Below are 25,690 nucleotides of genomic sequence, written 5' to 3' on the forward strand. Positions count from 1 at the left end.
GTGTGCCTTGCAGACCTTCATAGGTGCTCTAACAGCACTTGCCCAACCAGTCTGTTAAGGCTATACGGGGGATCTTTGTCTTGTATGCACCCGCACATGTTTATGTGCATGCGTGTGTGTGTGTGTGCGCGTGCATGCGCATATCTTTTGGAAAGGAGGTGGTGGCCCAGTAGTGAAAGCACATTGTGTTAGTAACCTGACGACCAGAGTTCGATTTTTAGCCACAGGTAACATAATTGGCGAGTTGTATCAGAACCCGTTCCGAGTCTCCTCTCGGTCAAATCGGCCTGTCATGAATATTTGATGTGGTCTGTATACATATTGAAGAAACTAAGGCAGCTTTGTTGGATTCTAGCAACACCACATCCTTGGTGTGTTTTGCCAGTTCTCAATAAGTGCTTGCCAACAGCGCTTGCCCTGGCAGTCTGTGCGACCTAGGATATTAGCCTTTGTATAAGCGTCTATTCCATTGTTTGTGTACATATTTTGCAACGTTGCCAGTAGTGGTCTACACGGTGCAAATCCGCTTGTTACTCGTGTGTGCGCGTGCCTGTTTTTGTGTGCGTGCATGCTTGAATACAAGTGTGTCTGTAACTGCACGTGTGCGTTCGCAGGTTACGGACAAGCTACTCTGGGAAGACATTGTAGAAGACTTCAACTTCCCGAGAGGCTGCTCAAACGCGCCGTTTGCTCTCAAGCAATGCTACAAGAGGTGAGGGTCATTGCGCTGGTGGCACGCAACAATCTGTGTTTACAACGTGGATTTAAAAAAAATGAAATTTCATGCTAGCCCATTTGTTTCTTAAAAAGTGTGTTTCATCGGGTTTAAATTACTCCAAACCGTGACTGCGCATCGTTTTAATCTTCATGTGTAATAAGGACAATTCGTACTTTTGATAATAATATTGCCTGTTTGTGTGTGTTTATACTTGACCACGTCGCTCTGAAACATTTTATTTACCTGAAAAACTTAAATGCAATTATCATTCTTCTAATATTTGTTTGCGTTTGTAAATTAGGTGTTTTTTTTTATTCTTTTGAAACCGATACTTGCAATTGACGCTGCATCATAACCAAAAAATGCCCCCTTTCTCAGAGTGCACAATCTTTTCCTTTGCAGTAATGCTCATGTTTCTGTTGTGATAGTTGTACTCATGAAGCAGGTGTCTTTTACATATCTTCTCTCAGGAGCACTACCAAACATAGTGTCGTGTCACACTTAACACTCGTGCTTATTGATCTATCGATGTGCAGGTGAACAGTTTACCAGAGAGTGTAAAAAGAAATCACGGCTAACCAAGCTCTGGCTTTGGTTGATTTCGCAATTAACATGTTAAATTGTGTCCCGTGTAATTATTGTGCATTGCATGTACTTGCGACGGCAACACGCTCGTGGTGGCGAATGGCTAATGAGGGAAGGCGGAGAGGGTGAGAAGGTGTGGGACGGTGGGGGTGGGGGTGGAGGGAACCATCTTCCCCTGGACCAAAGGACATGAATACCGTGCTGTAGAAAGATCCCCCATATAGCCTTAACAGACTGTTGGGGCAAGTGCTGTTAGTGAGCAGCACCTAATGAAGGCCGGCACAGCACACGAGGTAGCCAGCAGCAAGCTCGGCCGCCTTTGTGTCCTTAGTGGCGATTCTTACACCACGCCAGGTACTCGCTTGAGGCCGAGTTGAACTCAGAGAGGCCCAGGTCTGGTTCAGGTAAACGTCTCTGGTGTTGGCCGTGAGCCTGAATCGAACTTGGACCATCTGGTTCGTAGTGCAGCGCGCTAAACCGCACCTCCGATTAGCACGGTTGGCTACATACGATGCAAAATAAGTTCTAAATGCATACATTACCACTCCCCACACTATCCTGTACAGCACAGCACCATACAGCCCTCAGTATTTTTAGGTTTGAGTCCTGTATACTAACACACACATGCACTGCACACGCAAATATACGTATCATATACTGAACAATAGCCGAGGTTGCTGTTTTTGTTTTTTTTGCATTTATTTTCATTGAAATCGTGGCCAACCGCACCAGGAATTCCCCCTATTAGTCTGGCTAGCCTTGGTTTAGTAATGAAATTTTGACTAGCCAAGAATGATTGCAGCATAGAGTTGCAGTACATTAAGACATGGAAACTGACTTTAATACCCACTGCATGAAACTAATTTCACCAAATATATTTTTTTTAATCCATGGGATCGTGAAGGCCAAGTTAAATGTCACGTTCAAAAACATGTTTACAGCTTGTCATCCCCTATTACTCCAGCACATTAATACCTTTAGCAAGCTGGCGCAGAAGGGAATAGCAAGTGCCCCCCTACTGGTTCTTCATAATGCCACAACCCACAGGAACCTTTCCATTCATAACTTTTTCTCTACAGTTGCCTTCCATTTACCGGGGTGGTTGCAACACTGCTTAGCTTCTGAGACATAAAGCTCCGGTGCCTTGTGTACGAGGCGCGGTAATTATGCACGCTTCAGCAACATCATTTTCCTAAACTATGTAGAATATAGAACACATTCCTGCGGAGGGAGCTGGTAGGAACGTTGGGTTGCTCGGTCAATGGCCTGCAGGGTCAACGGCGGCGTGGTGTATTCCGCAAATATGCCCGACTGTGAGGGCGGGTGCAAGCCGGCGTGAGTTTTATAAGGGCACCACGGGGTGACCAGCCCCTCCTCACCCAGCCCCACCCCTCCCACCCCCCACCTAGCCCCACCCAGCCCCTCTCCACCTAGCTCCTCCCCACCCGCCCCACCCTCCCCTCTTCACCCTCTCCTCCCCACCCAGCCTCACCCAGCCCCTCCCCACCCTCCCCTCCCCACCCAGCCTCTCCCTCCCCACCCAGCCCCTCCCTGCACAACGGACGGACGGACACAATAATCCCCTGTGGGCTGGTGTAACCAGGAGGTTCCTACCAGTAAAATATTATGTACAATTAGCAAAAACATCGCTATAAATGCAATAAGTTTTGAAGATGCATACATTAGCCACAGATGTGTAATACCAACAATATGTGGTGGGGATGATTGTTACAGTGATCAAGTTAACAGGGGTTAACATTTTGGTGTGCCCAAATTTGGAAACGTGCCTGAACAGAGGATGTTTTATTTTATCATTATGAATCGGGGTTCTTAAAGTCAAACGTATGGGGAAGGGTTGATGGAAGTTCACGCGGCTTGCACATAGGAAGATTGGTGAAATTGTTTCTCTCACTTTGTAAATATTATTGAAAACGACTGACAGAGACTTGTGGTTATTTAAATATGGCATATATTTATGGACAGTAACTGTCTATGAATCCTTTTAAATCAGGTCACATGAAAGCTGTTTTGTATCACCAATGTGACAAGCAGCTTGCGTACACCCCCGATGTAACATGTACTTGACAGAAAATGCAACTTCTAATGTAATATCTGCGTATAGGTTTTGTACAGTTTCATGTCGCAAGATTGTTGCAAACTCCTGGCTGGTAAGCAGGGGCTGTGTGATATTCCATTTAGTATTGTGCTTGTCACCATAACTTGTATATTATTTCAGCAGTACAGCCTCATGGCTCACAAAGCGTTGTTCAAATGCTGGATAAGTATTGAAAAACAAGAGTTATGAAGCACAGCAAAGTGTAGATTAATTAAGGTGTGTATTTTTATTTGCCTGGACCCAAAAACAGGTTCTTGTGTCATGAGACCTTTTTTTCCAGTATCAAAATATGAAAAATTATTATAGGTTTTACCCCTTTCTGGCAATTAAACAGGTGTTAGGATTCATCTTCTTGGTTCTTTCGGTAAAGTCACGTAGAAGGGAAATAATAAATAATAAAAAACATAAATAATTCTCACGACGTTTCGGCCACAACGCAAGCAGCCGTCCTCAGGTGAAGAACAGGTCTGTCTTTACCGAAAGAACCAAGAAGATGAATCCCTGCAGTCACGAAAGCTTTAAATCGAGGTGTTAGGATGTTGAAACACCAATTAGATACATTTTGCATCTAATCAAGTCTGCATTAACTACACGTATTTGTGGTGAACGTGTGTTGCTGCTCATGAATGAACACCATGTATTCATGAATTGCTCGTGAGATGCGGGCCTGTCATTCATGTCTGCGGAAAAGCAGTGAAACGTTTAGATTTCGCACGTGTAATATATTTCATCTACTAATATAATTCTGTACCAAAAATGGTGGTATAAACTTTTAATAACCCCTCCTGGATTCTTGTAATTAATTTGAATATACAGAATAGGGTTTTATTTTTAAAAAATGCTTGAGACTTGGGAAGAGCTAAACTAAGGCAAATTTAGGATTTTTCCGATTCGGTAGAAGCGGCTTGCACTCGTCATACTGATACATTTTTAGGATTTTCATGGTTTAGTGGGTTTACTCAAATTTCCCTAACTCAGGTAACGATATGTCTCTTAGGGTTTCAAGGATTACCTGATGCTTCTTAGTGTCCTCCTGGATTAATTGGAAACCCCTAAAGAGGCAAAGGGGGCAAACGAAGACATTTCAGAGTACAAGCTTGCAAGACTTAAACAGCTAATAGAATGTGTGGGAGAAAAATGTCATGCTAACCTGAATGGCTGACCTTGTAGATTGTATTTTTTGTGCATTTGCATGTTGTTTTGGCCGAATGAATAGTGTTACAGGCTGTGTACATTGGCATAAGAGCCGTTTCTACTGATATTTAGGCTTCAGAATGCCTACATTCCAGCCTAGTGCAGTAATGCTATTATGTGTAATAATTGTAAAAGGCCCTTTTTAATGTGCAAACATTGTAAATCTTGGGCCCGTAAAATAGTTACAAATAAGATGAATGTAATTGGTGTTACAGCCGGTACTCTGACCCAGGTCACTGCCATAAATACAAATATCATTTCAAGTGCTATTTTATTACTCTGTTGGCTGCTTGGGCATAGACGTTTTTTCCCGTACACTATAGAGGACTGATAAATTGACACGTGGCACTGTGGGACATGTACGTGAAAACAGTATTTTACAAGCAGGTCAAAGCACGCGCTTTATGCTTGCAGCCGGAAGGATTCTTCAGCGGGTGGAATTGAACTCCCTTTGCAGTCTTCCCAAAAGCCTCATTCTAAACCCTCTTGGGGCCGCGGTGTCGAGATGTTAACTCCCTCGCCTCGTATGCAGGATGTCGTGGGTTCGATTGTGACCCTGACGCCCGCTATATATTTGTAGATTGCAAGTTCGTGGTCGCGTGGATTTTTCTCCAGGTCCTCCGGTTTTGCGCTCTACATTTGTAAAATGTGCATTTAGAGTATTTGGCTCCCGCTTTAAATTTCCACTTGAATAGCCACTTCGTTGAGCTATCATCTGTGAGAACCAGGTCACTTCTGAAAAAGAGCTATATGGGTCAGTGGGGCCTTAGCTGGTGAAATAAAAAGTTCAGTTTTCGTAACTGCTGTGTCCCCTACATCCTATTCGGCTGGACCTCTTTTTTAAATCCTTTATATTAAGTTCGCTTGCTTGCTTGCTTGCGTGCTTGCTTACGACCGTGAAAATCTTTCGGTCGTTTTTTAACCCACTTCCCGTGATCCAATCGAGCTGACATTTTGCACACAGACTCGTTGTGCGTGACAATTAATTTTCGTGAAAATTTTTTTTCCAAAATTTTACGCTGTTTAGGGAAAAAAAATTCAATATTTAATTACCAATTGCTTAATGCTGGCAGACAATCATCTGACCCATAGGTGGCAGCCATCTCAAGCCAGAGGACGAGAGGACTCTAGCCGCCACGCATATAAAGGATTTATAGTGAAAAACTTTGTTTTTACGGGTTAATTTTTTTTCACCTCTCTTCCAATACCTTTGACTGCTGCATTGCTTTTTTGGATGTCGCTCAATTCTGTAACACTTTTCTTTGACAGTACGCCAAAGGAACCTGTCTATGCAAATGTTTTTGGCGCTAGACAAATAAGAAATATTCTGCATCTTTTGTTTTTAAAGAAGTGCACGTGTAATGCAAATACGGCGCTTCATGCTTTCTTGGCTTTTGATAGCGAGAATTGGTGACAATTGTAAGTATAATACAACTTTATAAGTGTAATTATCGCTATTATTTTAATTGTACAGATTTGAATTTATCGTTAAGTTTTAAATATTGGATGGTTGCCTTGTTTCTGACCAAGGCAAGCTATCCAGCAACAGGGCATGAGCTGTCAGCTAAATAGTGTGAATGTAATTGCTTACGCCTAAAGGTTACTAGCCTAAAAGTATTTTAAAATCAATGATACAGCAAGTGAAGTGTTATACAAAACAACATGATAAATACATTTTTAATAATTATAATTAAGGATATAATCAGCAGCATATAATAATGTGGTTGGCGTGCTCACCGCTTGCAGTTAGATTTGGGGGTCATAGGTTCAAATCCTTGCAGATGCTGCGTGGTTTTACTCGAGCACGCCATCTGCCTTACAATGATTTGTCAAAATGCCTCGTAGGTTTCGATTTAAAGCTTTCGTGACTGCAGGGATTCATCTTCTTGGTTCTTTCGGTAAAATCACGTAGAAGGGAAATAATAAAATAATAATAAAACATTAATAAAATAATTCTCACGACGTTTCGGCCACAACGCAAGCAGCCGTCCTCAGGTGAAGACCAGGTCTGTCGGGGAGACAGAGTCTGAATGTCGCCCCGACCAGACCTGGTCTTCACCTGATGACGGCTGCTTGCGTTGTGGCTGAAACGTCGTGAGAGTTATTTTATTATGTTTTATTTTTATTATTTTATTATTTCCATTCTACGTGACTTTCCCGAAATAACCAAGAAGATGCCTCGTAGGGTTTTCCAGTTCGTTTTCACACCCTTGTAACGTGTGCGTGCTAGGCGAGCGTCGGTGGGGGGGGGCTCAATCGACAAACACTCTAAGGGCCGCCGGTGTATTAATATTGCCCAATTCAACGTGCACAGCTTTATTCAGAAGAGGTGTAGCAATAGTACGTCAGCACTAGCGACGCATGTACACGCTGCTGCTGCTTCTGCGTGTAATAATGCCAGCAGTAGAGATTTAGAACTGCAGTGATATGGAAATAGATATGAAGAGCGATTGTATAAAATATGAAGGTGTAGTCAGATGAGTGAAAAGCCGGAAGAGATATAAATGCAGCGTTGTGAGAGAAAAGGAATCGGCAAAACGCAGATGTGCAGTGCAATGGAAGAAATGAAGGACGGATGAGATAGAGATGTAAGAGATGTGATGACAAAAGTGAGGTAGGATAGAGATGTTTCCGCTTGATGTAAACAGGTTTACAGGAGAGAGACACCCAAGATATAGAGAAATCCAAGAGATGTATTTAAAAAATAAATCTGAGAGATAGATCTTGACTTAAAGCTTTTGTGACTGCAAGAATTCATATTCTTTGTGTCGCGTAGAAAGAACCTTTCTACGTGACTTTACCGAAAGACCCAAAGAATATCAATCAGAGATAGATGTGTTCAGAAACAAATTCACAGTGGTATGTATTCACAAATATATTATAACATCTGAATATATGCTGTATAGGAGATGCATTCATAAGGAATGTATGGGAGACAGCTGGAGAGATCGAGAGATAGGAGATGTATTGAGTGGAGAAATTTGATGGGCATTGGAGATCTCGGAAAAGAGATCAGAGGTAGGAAATGTAATGAGAAGAGAGAGAGGAGGTCTGTGCAGAAGAAAGATGAAATGGGAAGGAGAGAGATTGTGATCAAATGTTTGAGCAAAAAAGAAAAACTGAAAAGATGAATGGATAAAGCGTTGTGGTTAAAGCACTCGCTCATGTCGGGCTTGAGATTTTCATGCCGCAGGCTTTACTTCCGCCCGCCTCCCCAGTACGTGCCGTGTCACTGCAGATCCTATACGGTGAGCCTGGGTCATTCACTTAATACTGGTAGGAACCTCCTGGTTACACCGCCCACAGGGGATTATTGTGTCCGTCCGTCGTGCATCAGAAAATGGGAGGGGAGGGTGGGGAGGGGCTGGGTGGGGATGGTTGGGCTGGGTGGGGAGGGGCTGGTCACCCCGTGGTGCCCTTATAAAACTCAACGTTTAACCTACTCACGCCGGCTTGTGCCCCGCCCTCACAGTCGGCCATATTTGAAGAATACACCACGCGGCCGTTGACCCTGGCCATTGACCGAGCAACCCAACGTTCCTACCAGCTCCCTCCGCAGGAATGTGTTTTTACAGTCATGTGAAATTATTGTCGTTGCTCTAATGAAAAACCACGGTAAGCGTTTTTTTAATCAAAAGTACTGAGTGGCACTGTCGGCCGAAATAAATGGGTGCCACAGGTGGCTAGGAGATGTTAACTACCTCGGCTGGTATACAGGAGGTCGTGGGTTCGATCCCAAACCATACACCTGCTACTGGAAATTTTGAGTTTGCGTGTCTCTCTCGTCATCATCACGGTTGCTAGAAGATGTTAACTACCTCGCCTGGTATACAGGAGGAGGTCGTGGGTTCGATCCTGACCCCCGACACCTGCTGTATATTTAGAGTTTGCATGTACTCCAGGTGGTCGCGTAGATTTTTCTCCAGGTCCTCCGGTTTTTCCCTCCACATTTAGAATCAATATGCGTTTAGAGTATTTGGCTGCTATACATTTCCACGTGATAAGCTGCTGCGTTGAGCTGCCATTTGTGGCCAGGTCGCTTCTGGAAAAGAGCTACATGGCTCAGTGGGCCTAACTTGGTAAAATAAAAAATAGTTAAGTAATTAATAGTTAAATATTGCTGTAGTTCGCATGGCCCATGTGTTAGAAAGATAGTTGGGGGGAAAAAAATAACTGTTGACGTTTGTAGCGTCATTCGATGCATCAGCACTCGCAGACTAACGAATCACTACTAACAACGCTGGGAAATGCTCTTGTGATGGTATTCACAATTCGTAGACAGTCTGTATGCTATTGTGTGCCAAAGCCCAAGCGTGAAATGTAACCGCACTAATGATGACAACAGTTAATGCTGATAGTGGTATCAAACAACGGCATGAAAGAATGAGCTTCGTTTTCCACGGATAAATCAACCCAAAATACAAAGAATATTTATCTTATTATATAACCAGCACAGAAGCCTGCTTGCAAAGTTTAGAAGAAAAAACACTAGTCCCATTCCAGCACGTGCTTTTAAAAATGTCTCAAACAAAACTGCTTGTGAAGCAAGGCAAAAAAAAACATGCATGTGCATGCCGTCTGTAATTGTTTCCAACATGTTTGTCTTTGAATTGCGTTGAGGTTAAAGACATTGAAACTCTTTAAAAAATGTTCAGTGGCCTTTCGGCAGGATCTGTCACGAGTATGGATTGTGGTCTTCGGTGGCAGGCAAGGTAAGAAAACATGCCTGAGAACATCCACCATAAAGGTGGCCCGTTGAATTTGGCTCGTGCAGGTACTGGGTGGATTGTTATATATTGCAGGAGCCTGGGGATGGTGGTGGATTTGGGAGGCCTTCATTCAGCAGTGGATAGATCATAGCCGAATGGTGAATAACGTTATCATCCGAGTAGTGCTAGATTACATCACACAGCCCGTGACATCGCACGCCATGCACGTGTCCCCCGATGACGTCGTACACAATGATGCCACGTTCCCACGAGGCCCAGCCTCCAACTTATCACGACTCTCACCCAATGCTTAAAAATGAACTCGTAAAAACAAAGTTTTTCACTATAAATCCTTTATATGCGTGGCATCGGGGCGGCTAGAGTCCTCTCGTCCTCTGGCTTGAGATGGCTGCCACCTATGGGTCAGATGATTGTCTGGCAACATTAAACAATTGGTAATTAAATATTTTAAAAAGATTCCCTAAACAGTGTAAAATTTTGGAATTTTTTTTCACGAAAATGCATTGTCACGCACGAGTCTGTGTGCATAATGTCAGCTCGATTGGATCACGGGAAGTGGGTTAAAAAACGACCGAAAGATTTGCACGGTCCTAAGCAAGCAAGCGAACTTAATATAAAGGATTTAAAAAGAGGACAATTACGATTATTTTTAATGGCTAATGCCGCACTACCACGGGACAGCGCAAGATGATGTGAAGTTGAAATGGCATGGGATGGTATTGTCGTCAGGGAAAGGTTTATATATACGGGGATAGTTTACAAGAATGTTTTTTATCGTGACAAAAACATGAGCCCGGTACAATACAACAATCGACATTGGAGAGGAACACAAAATCCGGCTGTGACAGGACCTGTACGTGGGGGTGGGGGGAAGTTGAACTCGCTGCTCTAACCCAGTGGGGACCACGCGTAGGGGCATGAATATTTTTAACGATGAAAACTATTAAACTAATTTTAATTTTCCAGGTATGCCCACTGAGCTATTGAGCTCTTTTTTCAGCAGAGACCTGGCTATCACAAATGATAGCTCAACGAAGTGGCTTATCATGTGGACATTTATTGCAGCCAAATATTCTGAACCCATGTTGATTCTAAATGTGGAGGGAAAAACCAGAGGAACCGGAGAAAAATCCACGCAACCATCGAGAGAGAGAACACGCAAACTCCAAATATACAGCAGCAGGCGTTAGGGTCTGGATCGAACCCACGACCTCCTGCACACGAGGCGAGGTAGTTAATGTCTCGCCACGTGGCGGCCCTTTTATATGGGGAGGGAAAAGGAGGAGGGGAAATTAATGCAGTGGAGGTCATTGTGACGTCACAATCGGCCAAAAACACCCATGGAACTAACGAGGAGCTTTTTCGATTGAAAGCTTTCGTGACTGCAGGGATTCATATTCTTGGTTCTTTCGGTAAAGTCACGTAGAAGGGAAATAATAAAATAATAAAAATAAAACAATAAAATTATCACGACGTTTCGATTGCAACACAAGCAATCATCAGCAGGTGTGAAAACCACAGCAAGAAAATTTGAAAAAAGTGGCGTTTAAAAAAAAATCCTTTATATTAAGTTCACTTGCTTGCTTGCGCGCTTACGACCGTGCAAATCTGTCGTTCGTTGTTTAACCCACTTCCCGTGATCCAATCGAGCTGACATTTTGCACTCAGACTCGTTGTGCGTGATAATTTATTTTCGTGAAACTTTTTTTTCCAAAATTTTCCACTTTTTAGGAAAAAAAAAATGTCTATTTAATTTAAAATACCAATGTGATAAAAATGAAACTCTTACTCAAGAAAAACAGAAATTAATAATAAAATAAAACCGATGCCACGCATATAAAGGATTTATAGTGAAAAACTTAGTTTTTACGGGTTAATTTTTTATGATTGCTTGTGTTGCAATTGAAACGTCGTGAGAATTGTATTGTTTTATTTATATTATTGTATTATTTCCCTTCTACGTGACTTTACCGAAAGAACCAAGAATATAACGAGGAGCTATGCCATAATAGAGGTTTTTTTGGGTTAGATCGCATACATATAGAAATGCGTCGTTAAAGCCGCCGCCATCCGACACAGCCAATTAGTAAGGTGGTCACGTAACCAGAACGTGCCAATTAGTTACTAGTTCAGCACGCTGGTGTGTTGGAGAGTGAACGGCGTTTCGCTGGTAATTAGTACCAGCCTCATAAATTTTCCAGGTTTTATCCATTGTTAGTCCCTAACCGCAACACACTTAGCAGACTGACTTAATTTACGTTCATGCCGACTCTCTCATTTTATATGAGACAATCTTTCCAAGTGTTAACGTGGATAGACGGTCAATGCGTGAATGCTTTCAGCGTTAGTTGCACAGTGTTAAAACATGCTCATTTAACAAAACGAGTATATGAACGTGTCTTTATCATGGTCTGGCCATTTTAATATTGTCCTGTATCAGATGATGCTGTGCAACACCGTGGCATTTATTGTCGGCCAAATATAGTTTATTTGTTAAATTTCGATTTGAAGCTTTCGTGACTGCAGGGATTCATATTCTTGGATCTTTCGGTAAAGTCACGTGACTTTACCGAAAGATCCAAGAATAGGTTATTTATTCTTTCTCAGTAATTCCAACAACCCCTGTTCTAGTTCCTTATAGGAAAAAAAAACGTTTACTTGCATATGCTTTTAAAAGACACCCTATACTCAGTATGGATTGTACATAATCATTGTCTACATGCATCCATCCTGAACCTAATAATCCATGTGAATCGATTGCTCCAAAGCCATTGTTTACCCACAGTCCTCTTTCAATTTTGGTTCCGCACTTATTAGTGATTCAAAAGCCTTTCATCACTGGCTTTTTGGCTGTTTTTTTAATACTATTTTTTTCATTTATTCCCATCACCTGCATTGTTAGGGCTGCGATCATTCCTGCATAGGTGGTGGGGTATCTATACTCCCTCGTCGTACCTACTTGATGCGTGTGCATGCAGTTGGCTAAAGCCCACGCGAGCCGAGAAAAACCCTCCTTTTGCACACTGTCTGGAAGCTCGCATGGACGTATAGCCGGGTTGCAGCCTTGCGTTGCAAAATGTGGGTGGCTGCTTCGATGTTGCGCTTGCTGGCTGGTTTGTCGAAGCCACGTTGTGGACATGGGACGGTGATGGTTGAAGTTGCTGCAAGACAAAATCGTATTCAAAATAGACTTTAGCCGATGTTTTCCAGAAGTATTTGATTAATTGGGCAAACTCGACCGGCTTTGACTTTCTGAGTCTCATCCAGAGTGAACAATGACACTGAGTTTGCCTGCTGTTGTAAACAAGGGCATTCCATTAACACCCTGGGGTGCATTGTGGGGGGAAGAAACAAGGTAAGAGCCCGTTTCACTCTGAATGATTCACGTTAATATGAATCCCTAAACTGAGCAGAGAGAGCGAGATAAGATTATATTAGTTCACCTGCAAGATGGGTGATATCGCAGGATGATGAGGCATTGTATAGACAGTGGCTGCTGCTGATGCCAGTTTACTCTGTATGTACATTGTTCCCACAAAAAAATGATGAAATCAATAAACAAGTAGCATCTGACGTGTTTTATTTACTATGGACCACCCTGTATTTCCCCGTACCTCCGATTTAGCACGGTTGGATACGTACAGTGTAAAAGAAGTTCAACATTTATACATACATATGAAGAACAGAAATGTGTTAAGAGGAGAATATTTAAATTGCACAGACTATATAAACGTTGTGTTTTATGCCAGAGCAACTTAGTTCTGGAGGAGGTAGTGTAGCAGGCCAGTTAGACATGTTTGCGGTTTGTGTTCTTTCATTTGTGTAGAGTTACACAGGTTGTGTGTTTACTTCGCAAGCACAAAGGTAATAAATAAATAAAAACCCTGAGCCTAACATCACAAGGTGGGACTTGCTGCGAAGAAGTTAAACTTGGTGAGGCTATCCTGGGTCAATCTATTGAAGAAAAAATATTTTTGTATTATAAAGACAACAACTTAAATGCACGTTGAACAGCATGGGTTTTCAAAATAAACGTAACATTATGTTTGCGCTGCGTCGGACAAAGAAGGCATGACAACACGGAGCATACCACAGACGTACAATACAAATGAGAATGTACGAATAGGATAAAATAATTGCGCAATTGAAAAGTGACCTGAATCATAATATAGCAAGCCATGCAGCACGGATACTGTGCAGGAGAAATTTACACCGCGCGCGGGAAATGTCAGCACCATGATGCGATGGAAAAAACACACCAATACACAACGTGAAACACATGTCTTCCTAAACACTGCGTTGATTAGGAGCTCGGACACGTGGTCTCTCTGTGTTTCCTGGCCTTCGTAACCTTGGTTGGGTGGAGCAGTTCTCAATGTTATTGGTATGGCGATTTCCACCCCCGCCCTCCCCCCGGCAATCAAGATCGCTGGCAGTTTGGTCGAGTGTTGCAGGTGTATACGTGTGAGCCTTGATGCTATTAATTGCAGCCAGGCTTGACCAGAACTGGGTCAAAGTTGGGTGGTCTTTCAAGTGCAGATGCCGTGTGGAGTGTGTGAGCGTGCGTTCGTGAGAAGCACACTTTCACAAATACCGATGTAGAAATGTGTGTGTGTGTGATTCAGAAACAGGGAAAATGTGTGTCTGTGTGTACAGCGGTAGTGTAGCGGTTAGCGCGCTGCGCTATGAACCTGGTGACCCAGGTTCGATTCCCGCTCCTGGCCAACACCAGTGGCGATTATCTGAACCGTTCCTGGGCCTGCCGCAGGTCGACTCAGCCTCAAATGAGTACCCGGTGTGATATGTAAGCATCGCCACTGGGGAGACAAAGGCGGCCGGGCGTGGTGTTGGCCACCCACCCCCTCGTGTGTCGTGCCGACCTTCATAGGTGCTCGCTAACAGCACTTGCCCCAACAGTCTGTTAAGGCTATACGGGGGATCTTTGTCTTTTGTTTTTGACAGGAGTAAAGTGATCATGTAGTATCAACGGAGTCAAATCCTGCACCTGGAAATTTGATTGAAGATTACTAAAGGGTGGGGAGTGTGCTCGTATCCTGAGCAACTGTGTGAATACACGGGAATTATGGAATCTCCTACACTACACGATTTGCAGGAAGCTTCCTTGAGCACCAGGTGCTGTACAAGTGGGGCCGTGTTGCCAACGTCACCAAAAAACGAAGCACGATGTATTGGTGCATTGCACTATCAGGTGCACAATACAACAGAGTAGTTAAGTAGGTTCATCTTCTTGGTTCTGTCGGTAAAGTCACGTAGAAGGGAAGTAATAAAAGAATAAAAATAAAACATAATTACTTCCCTTCTACGTGACTTTACCGAAAGAACCAAGAAGATGAATCCCTGCAGTCACGAAAGCTTTAAATCGAAAAAATAGTTAAGTAAGTCTTTGAGTTGCCTTACTTCTGGAAACCTATTATAGCTGGCTGTGGCTTATGCAGATTTTTTTGTTTTATGGAATGTGGCGTTTGACTGGCTAATCTAGGCAATGTTGGAAGCTTTGCCATCCTTAATTTCGGGTACATTTTCAGATTTATTTGTTTCACCAAATTGGCATGCCTACGTTTTCACACTTGTGAGGTGTGAATGGCTCCATGCCAGATGACTAGGTTTGGGGTTGTGACTTGCCTTTTTTATAGTTGGCTTGCCCCAAATGAAGTGAGGTTTCTTTTTTTCATGATGTGGGTTGTCCACCATTGGGATGGGCCCCCACAATACGTGCGAGGCTGTGGTGTTTGGGAACTTGTGGTTGGTCATGATATCCAGTGATGGTAGCTTTTGTTTATGTGGAACTAAGAGCCAAATTGGTACGGAATAATACTTGAGAAGAGTGGGGGTTATGTGGACCATCCAGCTGTTCCCAGCCTTGTACTCAAAGCTTAAGGATTGACATTAATGGTGGTCATTCTAAACAGATGATTTGGCATCATATTTAACTGCCAACAAGTATAACCCGTAAAAACAAAGTTTTTCTCTATAAATCCTTTATATGCGTGGCGGCTAGAGTCCTCTCGTCCTCTGGCTTGAGATGGCTGCCACCTATGGGTCAGATGATTGTCTGCCAGTATTAAGCAATTGGTAATTAAATATTTAATTTGGTTTCCCTAAACAGTGCAAAATTTTGGAAATATTTTATTCACGAACATTAATTGTCTCGCACAACGAGTCTGTGTGCAAAATGTCAGCTCGATTGGATCACGGGAAGTGGGTTAAAAAACGACCGAAAGATTTGCACGGTCGTAAGCAAGCAAGCACGCAAGCAAGCAAGCAAGCTGAACTTAATATAAAGGATTTAAAAATGGAAATGCCTGGTGGTACGAGTCTTCAAACATGAGTTCAAGAAGCAATGCTCACAGCGGTTCTCAGGGCAAGGAACAGCCCATTCGTAGCATGTTTTTGGGTTTTTATGGTATGCGTGGCTCAGATTTTGGTCAACCCCAATTTGTTTTTGTTATTATCCAGAATACCCTCGTGCCTCCTTTGACCTTTAGGCAGCAAGCCGCGTCGCTTAATTTTCTCTGCGCCAAGTTTTACGTAGGTGCCTTGGTGATGCCACCACCATGAGTGTTTTGGTAAGAGTTTTTTTCCCCCATTCGGCTAGAGTTGAGTTGTGCCCAGGGCAGATGTTTTATGGCAGTCTATTTTGGATTTTAAATTGTTAGCCCCTACTCTTTAATTGGAGTCACTTGCACTCTTTGACAATAAAAATTTCGATTCAAAGCTTTCGTGACTACAGGGATTCATATTCTTGGTTCTTTCGGTAAGTCACGTAGAAGGGAAATAATAAAATAATAAAACATAATATTATACAATTCTCACGACGTTTCGCCCACAACACAAGCAGCCGTCCCCAGGTGAAAAAACAGAGCTGCCGGAAAGACAGCGTCCCAATGAACACTGCTAAGCTTGGCAGCGCATTTTTAAGCTGGGTGGGAGGACTGATAATCTTGCTGCTGCGCCTCGCTGCATTCAGCTCATTTAGACGGTCCATGCAGGTGTTCGTAAACCTGCTATTGCTTAATTCTAAACATCATATTTATTTTCTTGGTTCTTTCGGTAAAGTCACATAGAAGGGAAGTAATAAAATAATAAAAATAAAACATAATAAAATAATTCTCGAGACGTTTCGGCCACAACGCAAGTAGCCAGAGTCTGGCTCTGTCTACTTGACGGACCTGTTCTCCACCTGAGGGCGGCTGCTTGCGTTGTGGCCGAAACGTCGTGAGAATTATTTTATTATGTTTTATTTTTATTGTTTTATTACTTCCCTTCTACGTGACTTTACCGAAAGAACCAAGAAGATGAATCCCTGCAGTCACGAAAGCTTTAAATCGAAATCATATTTATTAACAACTGAAGTGCAGTAACCCGGATGATTCACAACAACATTGCGTAACAAGAGATTTAGTAAAAATCTAGATGTGAATGCAGGGAGGTGTGTTTGTGGGACTTAATTTTGTTTGACTAAACTGTATGGCATGATGTTAAATGTCTGTCAGAGTGGGTTAAGCCCTCATATGTGAATATATATCTGTATGTGTTTACATGTGTGAGAGTTTGTCTGTTTCTGGGTGTGTGCGCAATTATGTTTGTCTGGCAATTAAATGTGCATTAAGTGAAATTGCATGTGAGCAGAGGTGTACATAGGTGAGGGTCTCGTTGGATGCCAAAGTAAAGAGGTTGTGTACGTGGATGAGTAAACATATTTGAAAGTGAATGATGGTTGAGTCAAGATTTATCATTGAAAGTGTGATTGTGTAAGCAGCTGTGTGCAAAAGTGGATAAGTGCATGAAAACTGAGATCCATTTTTTTTACCACAAATATGTTCTGATATCTGTACCTGTCTCCTTACTGGTTTTATTTAAATTAATGGAGAGCAAAGTCCGAATTTAGATATGAAACTGCAGTTGCATTCAAAACCTATTCCTTAAAATATAAATGAATGTAGATATGAAAGGTATGAAAATAATATAGGTTGTTTTTCATGTTTTTCCTCATTTCCAGTTATGAAGTTCACGTCTTTATATATTTTAAACATACAGTATTTGAAAAAATATCTTATCGCAGACATTAACGTGTGTAAGGGAGTTCAAAGTTTTTTTGGAACACCAATGTGAAGTATATTATGTTGTACATTGTAACAGAAGCACGCAATAAAAAAAATAGCACCTCTTTATAAGTTGTGCCATTCAAAAATTCTACATTTTCTCACCTGAGATTCAGGACTTTTTGTAGAGGTTCCCTCGTGAGGGTATTGGGCCAATGCCTCTCGATTTGTATACAGGAGGGTAACCCACGTGCAGCACAAACTTTGCCTCCATCACTGGCATTACAAACACAAGGCCAACACGCACGGCCACGCGTTAATTCTGTACTTTATAAAGCCTCCGCGAGGTTGCATAGTTCACACTATAGCACAGGTGCCATTTCTTTCACCGGTACGACGGGCTAAGTGTGTGATTAAATTCTGTATCATCACTTAACCAGGCTACTTTGACTGCATCGGTGCAAATACAACTCTTGATTTAACGTTGCAGGTCCGTTTGAAAGCTGGAACCAATTTGCTGTTTGGTGCAATAGTTATTGTGCAAGGCTTTGTCGGAGCCTATTGAGATGTGATCTACATCCAGTTATCGTTGCATCTCCCAGATGGAGAACTAATTGTGGTTCTTTTAACCGAAAGAGAAATATGACATTTCTAGGAAACACTGACAATAATTTATTTTGACATTTTCATATTGATTGTCTTTATCAGATAATTTCTCAACTTCAAGTCAAAGTGATGTCTCATTCAAACGAGCATTGGAGTCGTTTACAGACCCTTAGCCAGTCAGTCTAAACTCCACATTCCTATGTCAGGGGCAAGTGTATCCATAGAACAACCGCTATTAACTCTCCCACAAAGTTGTACCAATTTTATCGACCCCACAAAGCTAATGGAACTGGAACTCCGCAATCTCCTGATTGCCAAAGCCTCTTGCCCTACTACCGAGCCATCTGGCCGGTACCTGGCCATCTGTGTCAACCCACTAGGGTTTTTACATATTGACCACGACATTTAACCTTAAACTGTAAGTAACACATTATTCAGAGGCATCAAGTGTTGGTCGGCACTCTTGTGTTGAAATTCAGATGTTTTTTAGTTTTATTCAGATTTAAACATCCCTGTAAATTGTTGAAGTCTCCCTGGCAAATTTCACAGGGCTTCCCAAACTCTAAGGTATTTGCTCTATCCATTACGATACTCCATTCCGCATTTGATTATCTCAATTAAATTGAGAAAGAAGTCATTTTTCACAAAGTGATTCGTAAACAGCCTATGACCAAATCGCCCAAAATATTACCCCATCTCACCAGATCTCAGGAGCTAAGCAGGGCTGAATTTGGATAGTGCTCTGTTGATCAGCCACTGTGCGTACGCATGCAAGTCTGTTTTCCTATAGAGCGTGTGGTTTTCATAACATTAATTAATTAATTGAATGTACTAGGGAGCACACTTTTTTATAACGTGGATGCGAATTTGATATAATGCGGAACTACGTCGCGCCAGTAGGAGTAAGCGCTTGTATGGCTGCCTTGGCGTAGCGTCTCACAGGGCGGGATGCTGCTGGATGCTTCTAGATGCTACCCACGCGCCTCAGTCTTTGTTCAGCCTGCGTACGCATCTCACGCGTTATCGCGGACTGCTTTACCCTAAATTACATATTTATTATAACGAGATTTTCCCATAGCGCGGTGTTCTTCAGGAGCGCAACTACCGCGTTATGGGAGAACAGACTGTACATTGAACTTCTTTCGCACAGTACATAGCCAACCGTGCTAATCGGACGTGCTGGGGAAGGACATGTACAACCTATACCACGGTGATGTGTGTGGAATGTAGTTTAGGAAGTTCTGTACTTGGACGACTGATTTGAAATGAACCTTGCGTTCATTTGATTTGAACTCGATGATTTTTGCTCTTTTTAAAAGTATACATATTTGTTTTGCTTTTGTGTCTTCCTGTCTTTGGCTTGATCATGTTTGACCCAGGTGCCCCCTGTAAAAGATATATTTTAGTCTCGGTGCCCTGTAACATGTTTATAGATAAAGGCCTTGAATAGCGAGGTATACAGACGAAAGGAAGCTCAGCATAGCGCGGTGAATAAGTGTGTGTGATTTAAAGCTTTCGTGACTGCAGGGATTCATCTTCTTGTTTCTTTCGGTAAAGTCACGTAGAATTGAAATAATAGAATAATAAAAATAAAACATAATAAAATAATTCTCACGACGTTTCGGCCACAACGCAAGCAGCCGTCCTCAGGTGGAGAACAGGTCTGTCGAGGAGACAGAGTCTGAAGTCCTTCAGACTCCACCTGGCCGAAACGTCGTGAGAATTATTTTATTATGTTTTATTCTTATTATTTTATTATTTCAATTCTACGTGACTTTACCGAAAGAACCAAGAATAAGTGTGTGGTGGCTGGTTAGGGTTCAGCCCCTTCCTACATCCCCTTGTGGCCTGAGCTGTTGTCAGTGTTTTTGATGCATGGGCAGGACTGTTGCCTAACCGGGTACTTGAGCTGTCTATGAATAATAATTCTTTCACGGTCTACTTCATAGAATAATGGTGGTATTGTCGAGTATTTGGTTTTGGTTTCGGACAGCATAAAATACTCAGCACTCAACACGCCTCTGATGCATTTTGCATGTAACAGCATACATTTACTAAATGATGTAATTAAATGTCAAAACTCATCTATCATGGTTATGTACCGACATTTAAAATATTTCTTCAAATGTTTAATGCTTTTAAAGAATATTCACAAAGGGAAACATAAACCCAATGTGTGTCAATGTTGAATAAAATTACCACTTGACACACACACAATCCAACCTCTTTATATTCGTTTGTAGCAATCGTTGTATAATGTTTTCCAGAAAACGGTCAACTAGTAAGAGCCACGTGAGCATTGTATAGCAATGCCCACGTGCTACTGAACATTTTTTTAAAAAGAGCTTTACAGCACATCGGATTCCCACAGTTTCAATAAACATTCTGATCATCAATGTCATTGGCACATTGCCTTCATGCAGTGGTGCCCTCCCTCCCAGCCTTTGATGAAAGGTGGGTTGGCTACGTTGCAGTGAAGTCCATGGAAGTGTGGCCGTCGTCTGCACCTGCCAGTAGCGTTGTGGACGGCAGAGAGAGAGAGAGTATTAAAACACGTCTCCTCGAAGAGTGAGATCCCACTTGCCTGTGTATTGGCATTGGGTTTTTTATATCTTCTTTCTGCGTGGCACGCACTTGGTGGTTATTCCACCCGCGTGTGCTATTTTAGCCAGCTTTCTAGTTTGGAAACTTGGCCGGCTACATTTCTTAACCTATTTTGTTTTTAAATAACTTCGTGGCGGTAGCGCCACCTGCAGCCTAACCCAGTGGACGGCATTCGATCGGGGTTGCTAGCCTCACCTTTTGAAGGTTGCGTCTCCCGCAAGGCTGCATGAAATGCCTGTAACCGCAAAAACATTGAAAACAATTCAAGCCGGCAAGGTATAAGTTGGACTGTAGGGGCGTGGATTTAAAAAAGACACAAGCATGTACATGCTTAATGTTTCCCAGCTTACGGCCAATCAACTCGGGGCGACTCACCACTTGAACTTGCCCGCTGCTGCATCTGCGTGCACCAGAGGTGGGACAAAGTCATTGTTATGCAAGTCCAAGTCGAGTCTGAAGTCATCAAATTCATGACTCGAGTCTGACTCGAGTCCAAGTCACATGACTCGAGTCCACACCTCAGAGGTGGGACAAAGTCATTGTTATGCAAGTCCAAGTCGAGTCTGAAGTCATCAAATTCATGACTCGAGTCTGACTCGAGTCCAAGTCACATGACTCGAGTCCACACCTCAGAGGTGGGACAAAGTCATTGTTATGCAAGTCCAAGTCGAGTCTGAAGTCATCAAATTCATGACTCGAGTCTGACTCGAGTCCAAGTCACATGACTCGAGTCCACACCTCAGAGGTGGGACAAAGTCATTGTTATGCAAGTCCAAGTCGAGTCTGAAGTCATCAAATTCATGACTCGAGTCTGACTCGAGTCCAAGTCACATGACTCGAGTCCACACCTCAGAGGTGGGACAAAGTCATTGTTATGCAAGTCCAAGTCGAGTCTGAAGTCATCAAATTCATGACTCGAGTCTGACTCGAGTCCAAGTCACATGACTCGAGTCCACACCAGCTCAGAGGTGGGACAAAGTCATTGTTATGCAAGTCCAAGTCGAGTCTGAAGTCATCAAATTCATGACTCGAGTCTGACTCGAGTCCAAGTCACATGACTCGAGTCCACACCTCAGAGGTGGGACAAAGTCATTGTTATGCAAGTCCAAGTCGAGTCTGAAGTCATCAAATTCATGACTCGAGTCTGACTCGAGTCCAAGTCACATGACTCGAGTCCACACCTCAGAGGTGGGACAAAGTCATTGTTATGCAAGTCCAAGTCGAGTCTGAAGTCATCAAATTCATGACTCGAGTCTGACTCGAGTCCAAGTCACATGACTCGAGTCCACACCTCAGAGGTGGGACAAAGTCATTGTTATGCAAGTCCAAGTCGAGTCTGAAGTCATCAAATTCATGACTCGAGTCTGACTCGAGTCCAAGTCACATGACTCGAGTCCACACCTCAGAGGTGGGACAAAGTCATTGTTATGCAAGTCCAAGTCGAGTCTGAAGTCATCAAATTCATGACTCGAGTCTGACTCGAGTCCAAGTCACATGACTCGAGTCCACACCTCAGAGGTGGGACAAAGTCATTGTTATGCAAGTCCAAGTCGAGTCTGAAGTCATCAAATTCATGACTCGAGTCTGACTCGAGTCCAAGTCACATGACTCGAGTCCACACCTCAGAGGTGGGACAAAGTCATTGTTATGCAAGTCCAAGTCGAGTCTGAAGTCATCAAATTCATGACTCGAGTCTGACTCGAGTCCAAGTCACATGACTCGAGTCCACACCAGCTCAGAGGTGAGACAAAGTCATTGTTATGCAAGTCCAAGTCGAGTCTGAAGTCATCAAATTCATGACTCGAGTCTGACTCGAGTCCAAGTCACATGACTCGAGTCCACACCTCAGAGGTGGGACAAAGTCATTGTTATGCAAGTCCAAGTCGAGTCTGAAGTCATCAAATTCATGACTCGAGTCTGACTCGAGTCCAAGTCACATGACTCGAGTCCACACCTCAGAGGTGGGACAAAGTCATTGTTATGCAAGTCCAAGTCGAGTCTGAAGTCATCAAATTCATGACTCGAGTCTGACTCGAGTCCAAGTCACATGACTCGAGTCCACACCTCAGAGGTGGGACAAAGTCATTGTTATGCAAGTCCAAGTCGAGTCTGAAGTCATCAAATTCATGACTCGAGTCTGACTCGAGTCCAAGTCACATGACTCGAGTCCACACCTCAGAGGTGGGACAAAGTCATTGTTATGCAAGTCCAAGTCGAGTCTGAAGTCATCAAATTCATGACTCGAGTCTGACTCGAGTCCAAGTCACATGACTCGAGTCCACACCTCAGAGGTGGGACAAAGTCATTGTTATGCAAGTCCAAGTCGAGTCTGAAGTCATCAAATTCATGACTCGAGTCTGACTCGAGTCCAAGTCACATGACTCGAGTCCACACCCTCAGAGGTGAGACAAAGTCATTGTTATGCAAGTCCAAGTCGAGTCTGAAGTCATCAAATTCATGACTCGAGTCTGACTCGAGTCCAAGTCACATGACTCGAGTCCACACCTCAGAGGTGGGACAAAGTCATTGTTATGCAAGTCCAAGTCGAGTCTGAAGTCATCAAATTCATGACTCGAGTCTGACTCGAGTCCAAGTCACATGACTCGAGTCCACACCTCAGAGGTGGGACAAAGTCATTGTTATGCAAGTCCAAGTCGAGTCTGAAGTCATCAAATTCATGACTCGAGTCTGACTCGAGTCCAAGTCACATGACTCGAGTCCACACCTCAGAGGTGGGACAAAGTCATTGTTATGCAAGTCCAAGTCGAGTCTGAAGTCATCAAATTCATGACTCGAGTCTGACTCGAGTCCAAGTCACATGACTCGAGTCCACACAGCTCAGAGGTGAGACAAAGTCATTGTTATGCAAGTCCAAGTCGAGTCTGAAGTCATCAAATTCATGACTCGAGTCTGACTCGAGTCCAAGTCACATGACTCGAGTCCACACCTCAGAGGTGGGACAAAGTCATTGTTATGCAAGTCCAAGTCGAGTCTGAAGTCATCAAATTCATGACTCGAGTCTGACTCGAGTCCAAGTCACATGACTCGAGTCCACACCTCAGAGGTGGGACAAAGTCATTGTTATGCAAGTCCAAGTCGAGTCTGAAGTCATCAAATTCATGACTCGAGTCTGACTCGAGTCCAAGTCACATGACTCGAGTCCACACCTCAGAGGTGGGACAAAGTCATTGTTATGCAAGTCCAAGTCGAGTCTGAAGTCATCAAATTCATGACTCGAGTCTGACTCGAGTCCAAGTCACATGACTCGAGTCCACACCTCAGAGGTGGGACAAAGTCATTGTTATGCAAGTCCAAGTCGAGTCTGAAGTCATCAAATTCATGACTCGAGTCTGACTCGAGTCCAAGTCACATGACTCGAGTCCACACCTCAGAGGTGGGACAAAGTCATTGTTATGCAAGTCCAAGTCGAGTCTGAAGTCATCAAATTCATGACTCGAGTCTGACTCGAGTCCAAGTCACATGACTCGAGTCCACACCTCAGAGGTGGGACAAAGTCATTGTTATGCAAGTCCAAGTCGAGTCTGAAGTCATCAAATTCATGACTCGAGTCTGACTCGAGTCCAAGTCACATGACTCGAGTCCACACCAGCTCAGAGGTGAGACAAAGTCATTGTTATGCAAGTCCAAGTCGAGTCTGAAGTCATCAAATTCATGACTCGAGTCTGACTCGAGTCCAAGTCACATGACTCGAGTCCACACCTCAGAGGTGGGACAAAGTCATTGTTATGCAAGTCCAAGTCGAGTCTGAAGTCATCAAATTCATGACTCACGTCTTACTCGAGTCCAAGTCACATGACTCGAGTCCACACCTCAGAGGTGGGACAAAGTCATTGTTATGCAAGTCCAAGTCGAGTCTGAAGTCATCAAATTCATGACTCGAGTCTGACTCGAGTCCAAGTCACATGACTCGAGTCCACACCTCAGAGGTGGGACAAAGTCATTGTTATGCAAGTCCAAGTCGAGTCTGAAGTCATCAAATTCATGACTCGAGTCTGACTCGAGTCCAAGTCACATGACTCGAGTCCACACCTCAGAGGTGGGACAAAGTCATTGTTATGCAAGTCCAAGTCGAGTCTGAAGTCATCAAATTCATGACTCGAGTCTGACTCGAGTCCAAGTCACATGACTCGAGTCCACACCTCAGAGGTGGGACAAAGTCATTGTTATGCAAGTCCAAGTCGAGTCTGAAGTCATCAAATTCATGACTCGAGTCTGACTCGAGTCCAAGTCACATGACTCGAGTCCACACCTCAGAGGTGGGACAAAGTCATTGTTATGCAAGTCCAAGTCGAGTCTGAAGTCATCAAATTCATGACTCGAGTCTGACTCGAGTCCAAGTCACATGACTCGAGTCCACACCTCAGAGGTGGGACAAAGTCATTGTTATGCAAGTCCAAGTCGAGTCTGAAGTCATCAAATTCATGACTCGAGTCTGACTCGAGTCCAAGTCACATGACTCGAGTCCACACCTCAGAGGTGGGACAAAGTCATTGTTATGCAAGTCCAAGTCGAGTCTGAAGTCATCAAATTCATGACTCGAGTCTGACTCGAGTCCAAGTCACATGACTCGAGTCCACACCTCAGAGGTGGGACAAAGTCATTGTTATGCAAGTCCAAGTCGAGTCTGAAGTCATCAAATTCATGACTCGAGTCTGACTCGAGTCCAAGTCACATGACTCGAGTCCACACCTCAGAGGTGGGACAAAGTCATTGTTATGCAAGTCCAAGTCGAGTCTGAAGTCATCAAATTCATGACTCGAGTCTGACTCGAGTCCAAGTCACATGACTCGAGTCCACACCTCAGAGGTGGGACAAAGTCATTGTTATGCAAGTCCAAGTCGAGTCTGAAGTCATCAAATTCATGACTCGAGTCTGACTCGAGTCCAAGTCACATGACTCGAGTCCACACCCTCAGAGGTGGGACAAAGTCATTGTTATGCAAGTCCAAGTCGAGTCTGAAGTCATCAAATTCATGACTCGAGTCTGACTCGAGTCCAAGTCACATGACTCGAGTCCACACCTCAGAGGTGGGACAAAGTCATTGTTATGCAAG

At 43.3% G+C, this 25,690-nt stretch overlaps 1 protein-coding gene across 2 annotated transcripts in view; it reads left to right on the top strand.

The window, feature by feature from the left end:
• Positions 1–25,690, top strand: part of ARID2 (AT-rich interaction domain 2) — a 118,244-nt gene that overhangs the window by 27,796 nt on the left and 64,758 nt on the right. For both annotated transcript variants that reach the window (XM_061550837.1, XM_061550847.1), the window contains exon 4: positions 615–712. In XM_061550837.1, coding sequence (XP_061406821.1) covers positions 615–712 — 98 coding nt within the window. The remainder of the gene's footprint in view (positions 1–614; positions 713–25,690) is intronic.

Source organism: Lethenteron reissneri, chromosome 2, assembly GCF_015708825.2.
Source record: "Lethenteron reissneri isolate LAM-NWPU_2019-01 chromosome 2, ASM1570882v1, whole genome shotgun sequence".
NCBI classification, from domain to species: domain Eukaryota; kingdom Metazoa; phylum Chordata; class Hyperoartia; order Petromyzontiformes; family Petromyzontidae; genus Lethenteron; species Lethenteron reissneri.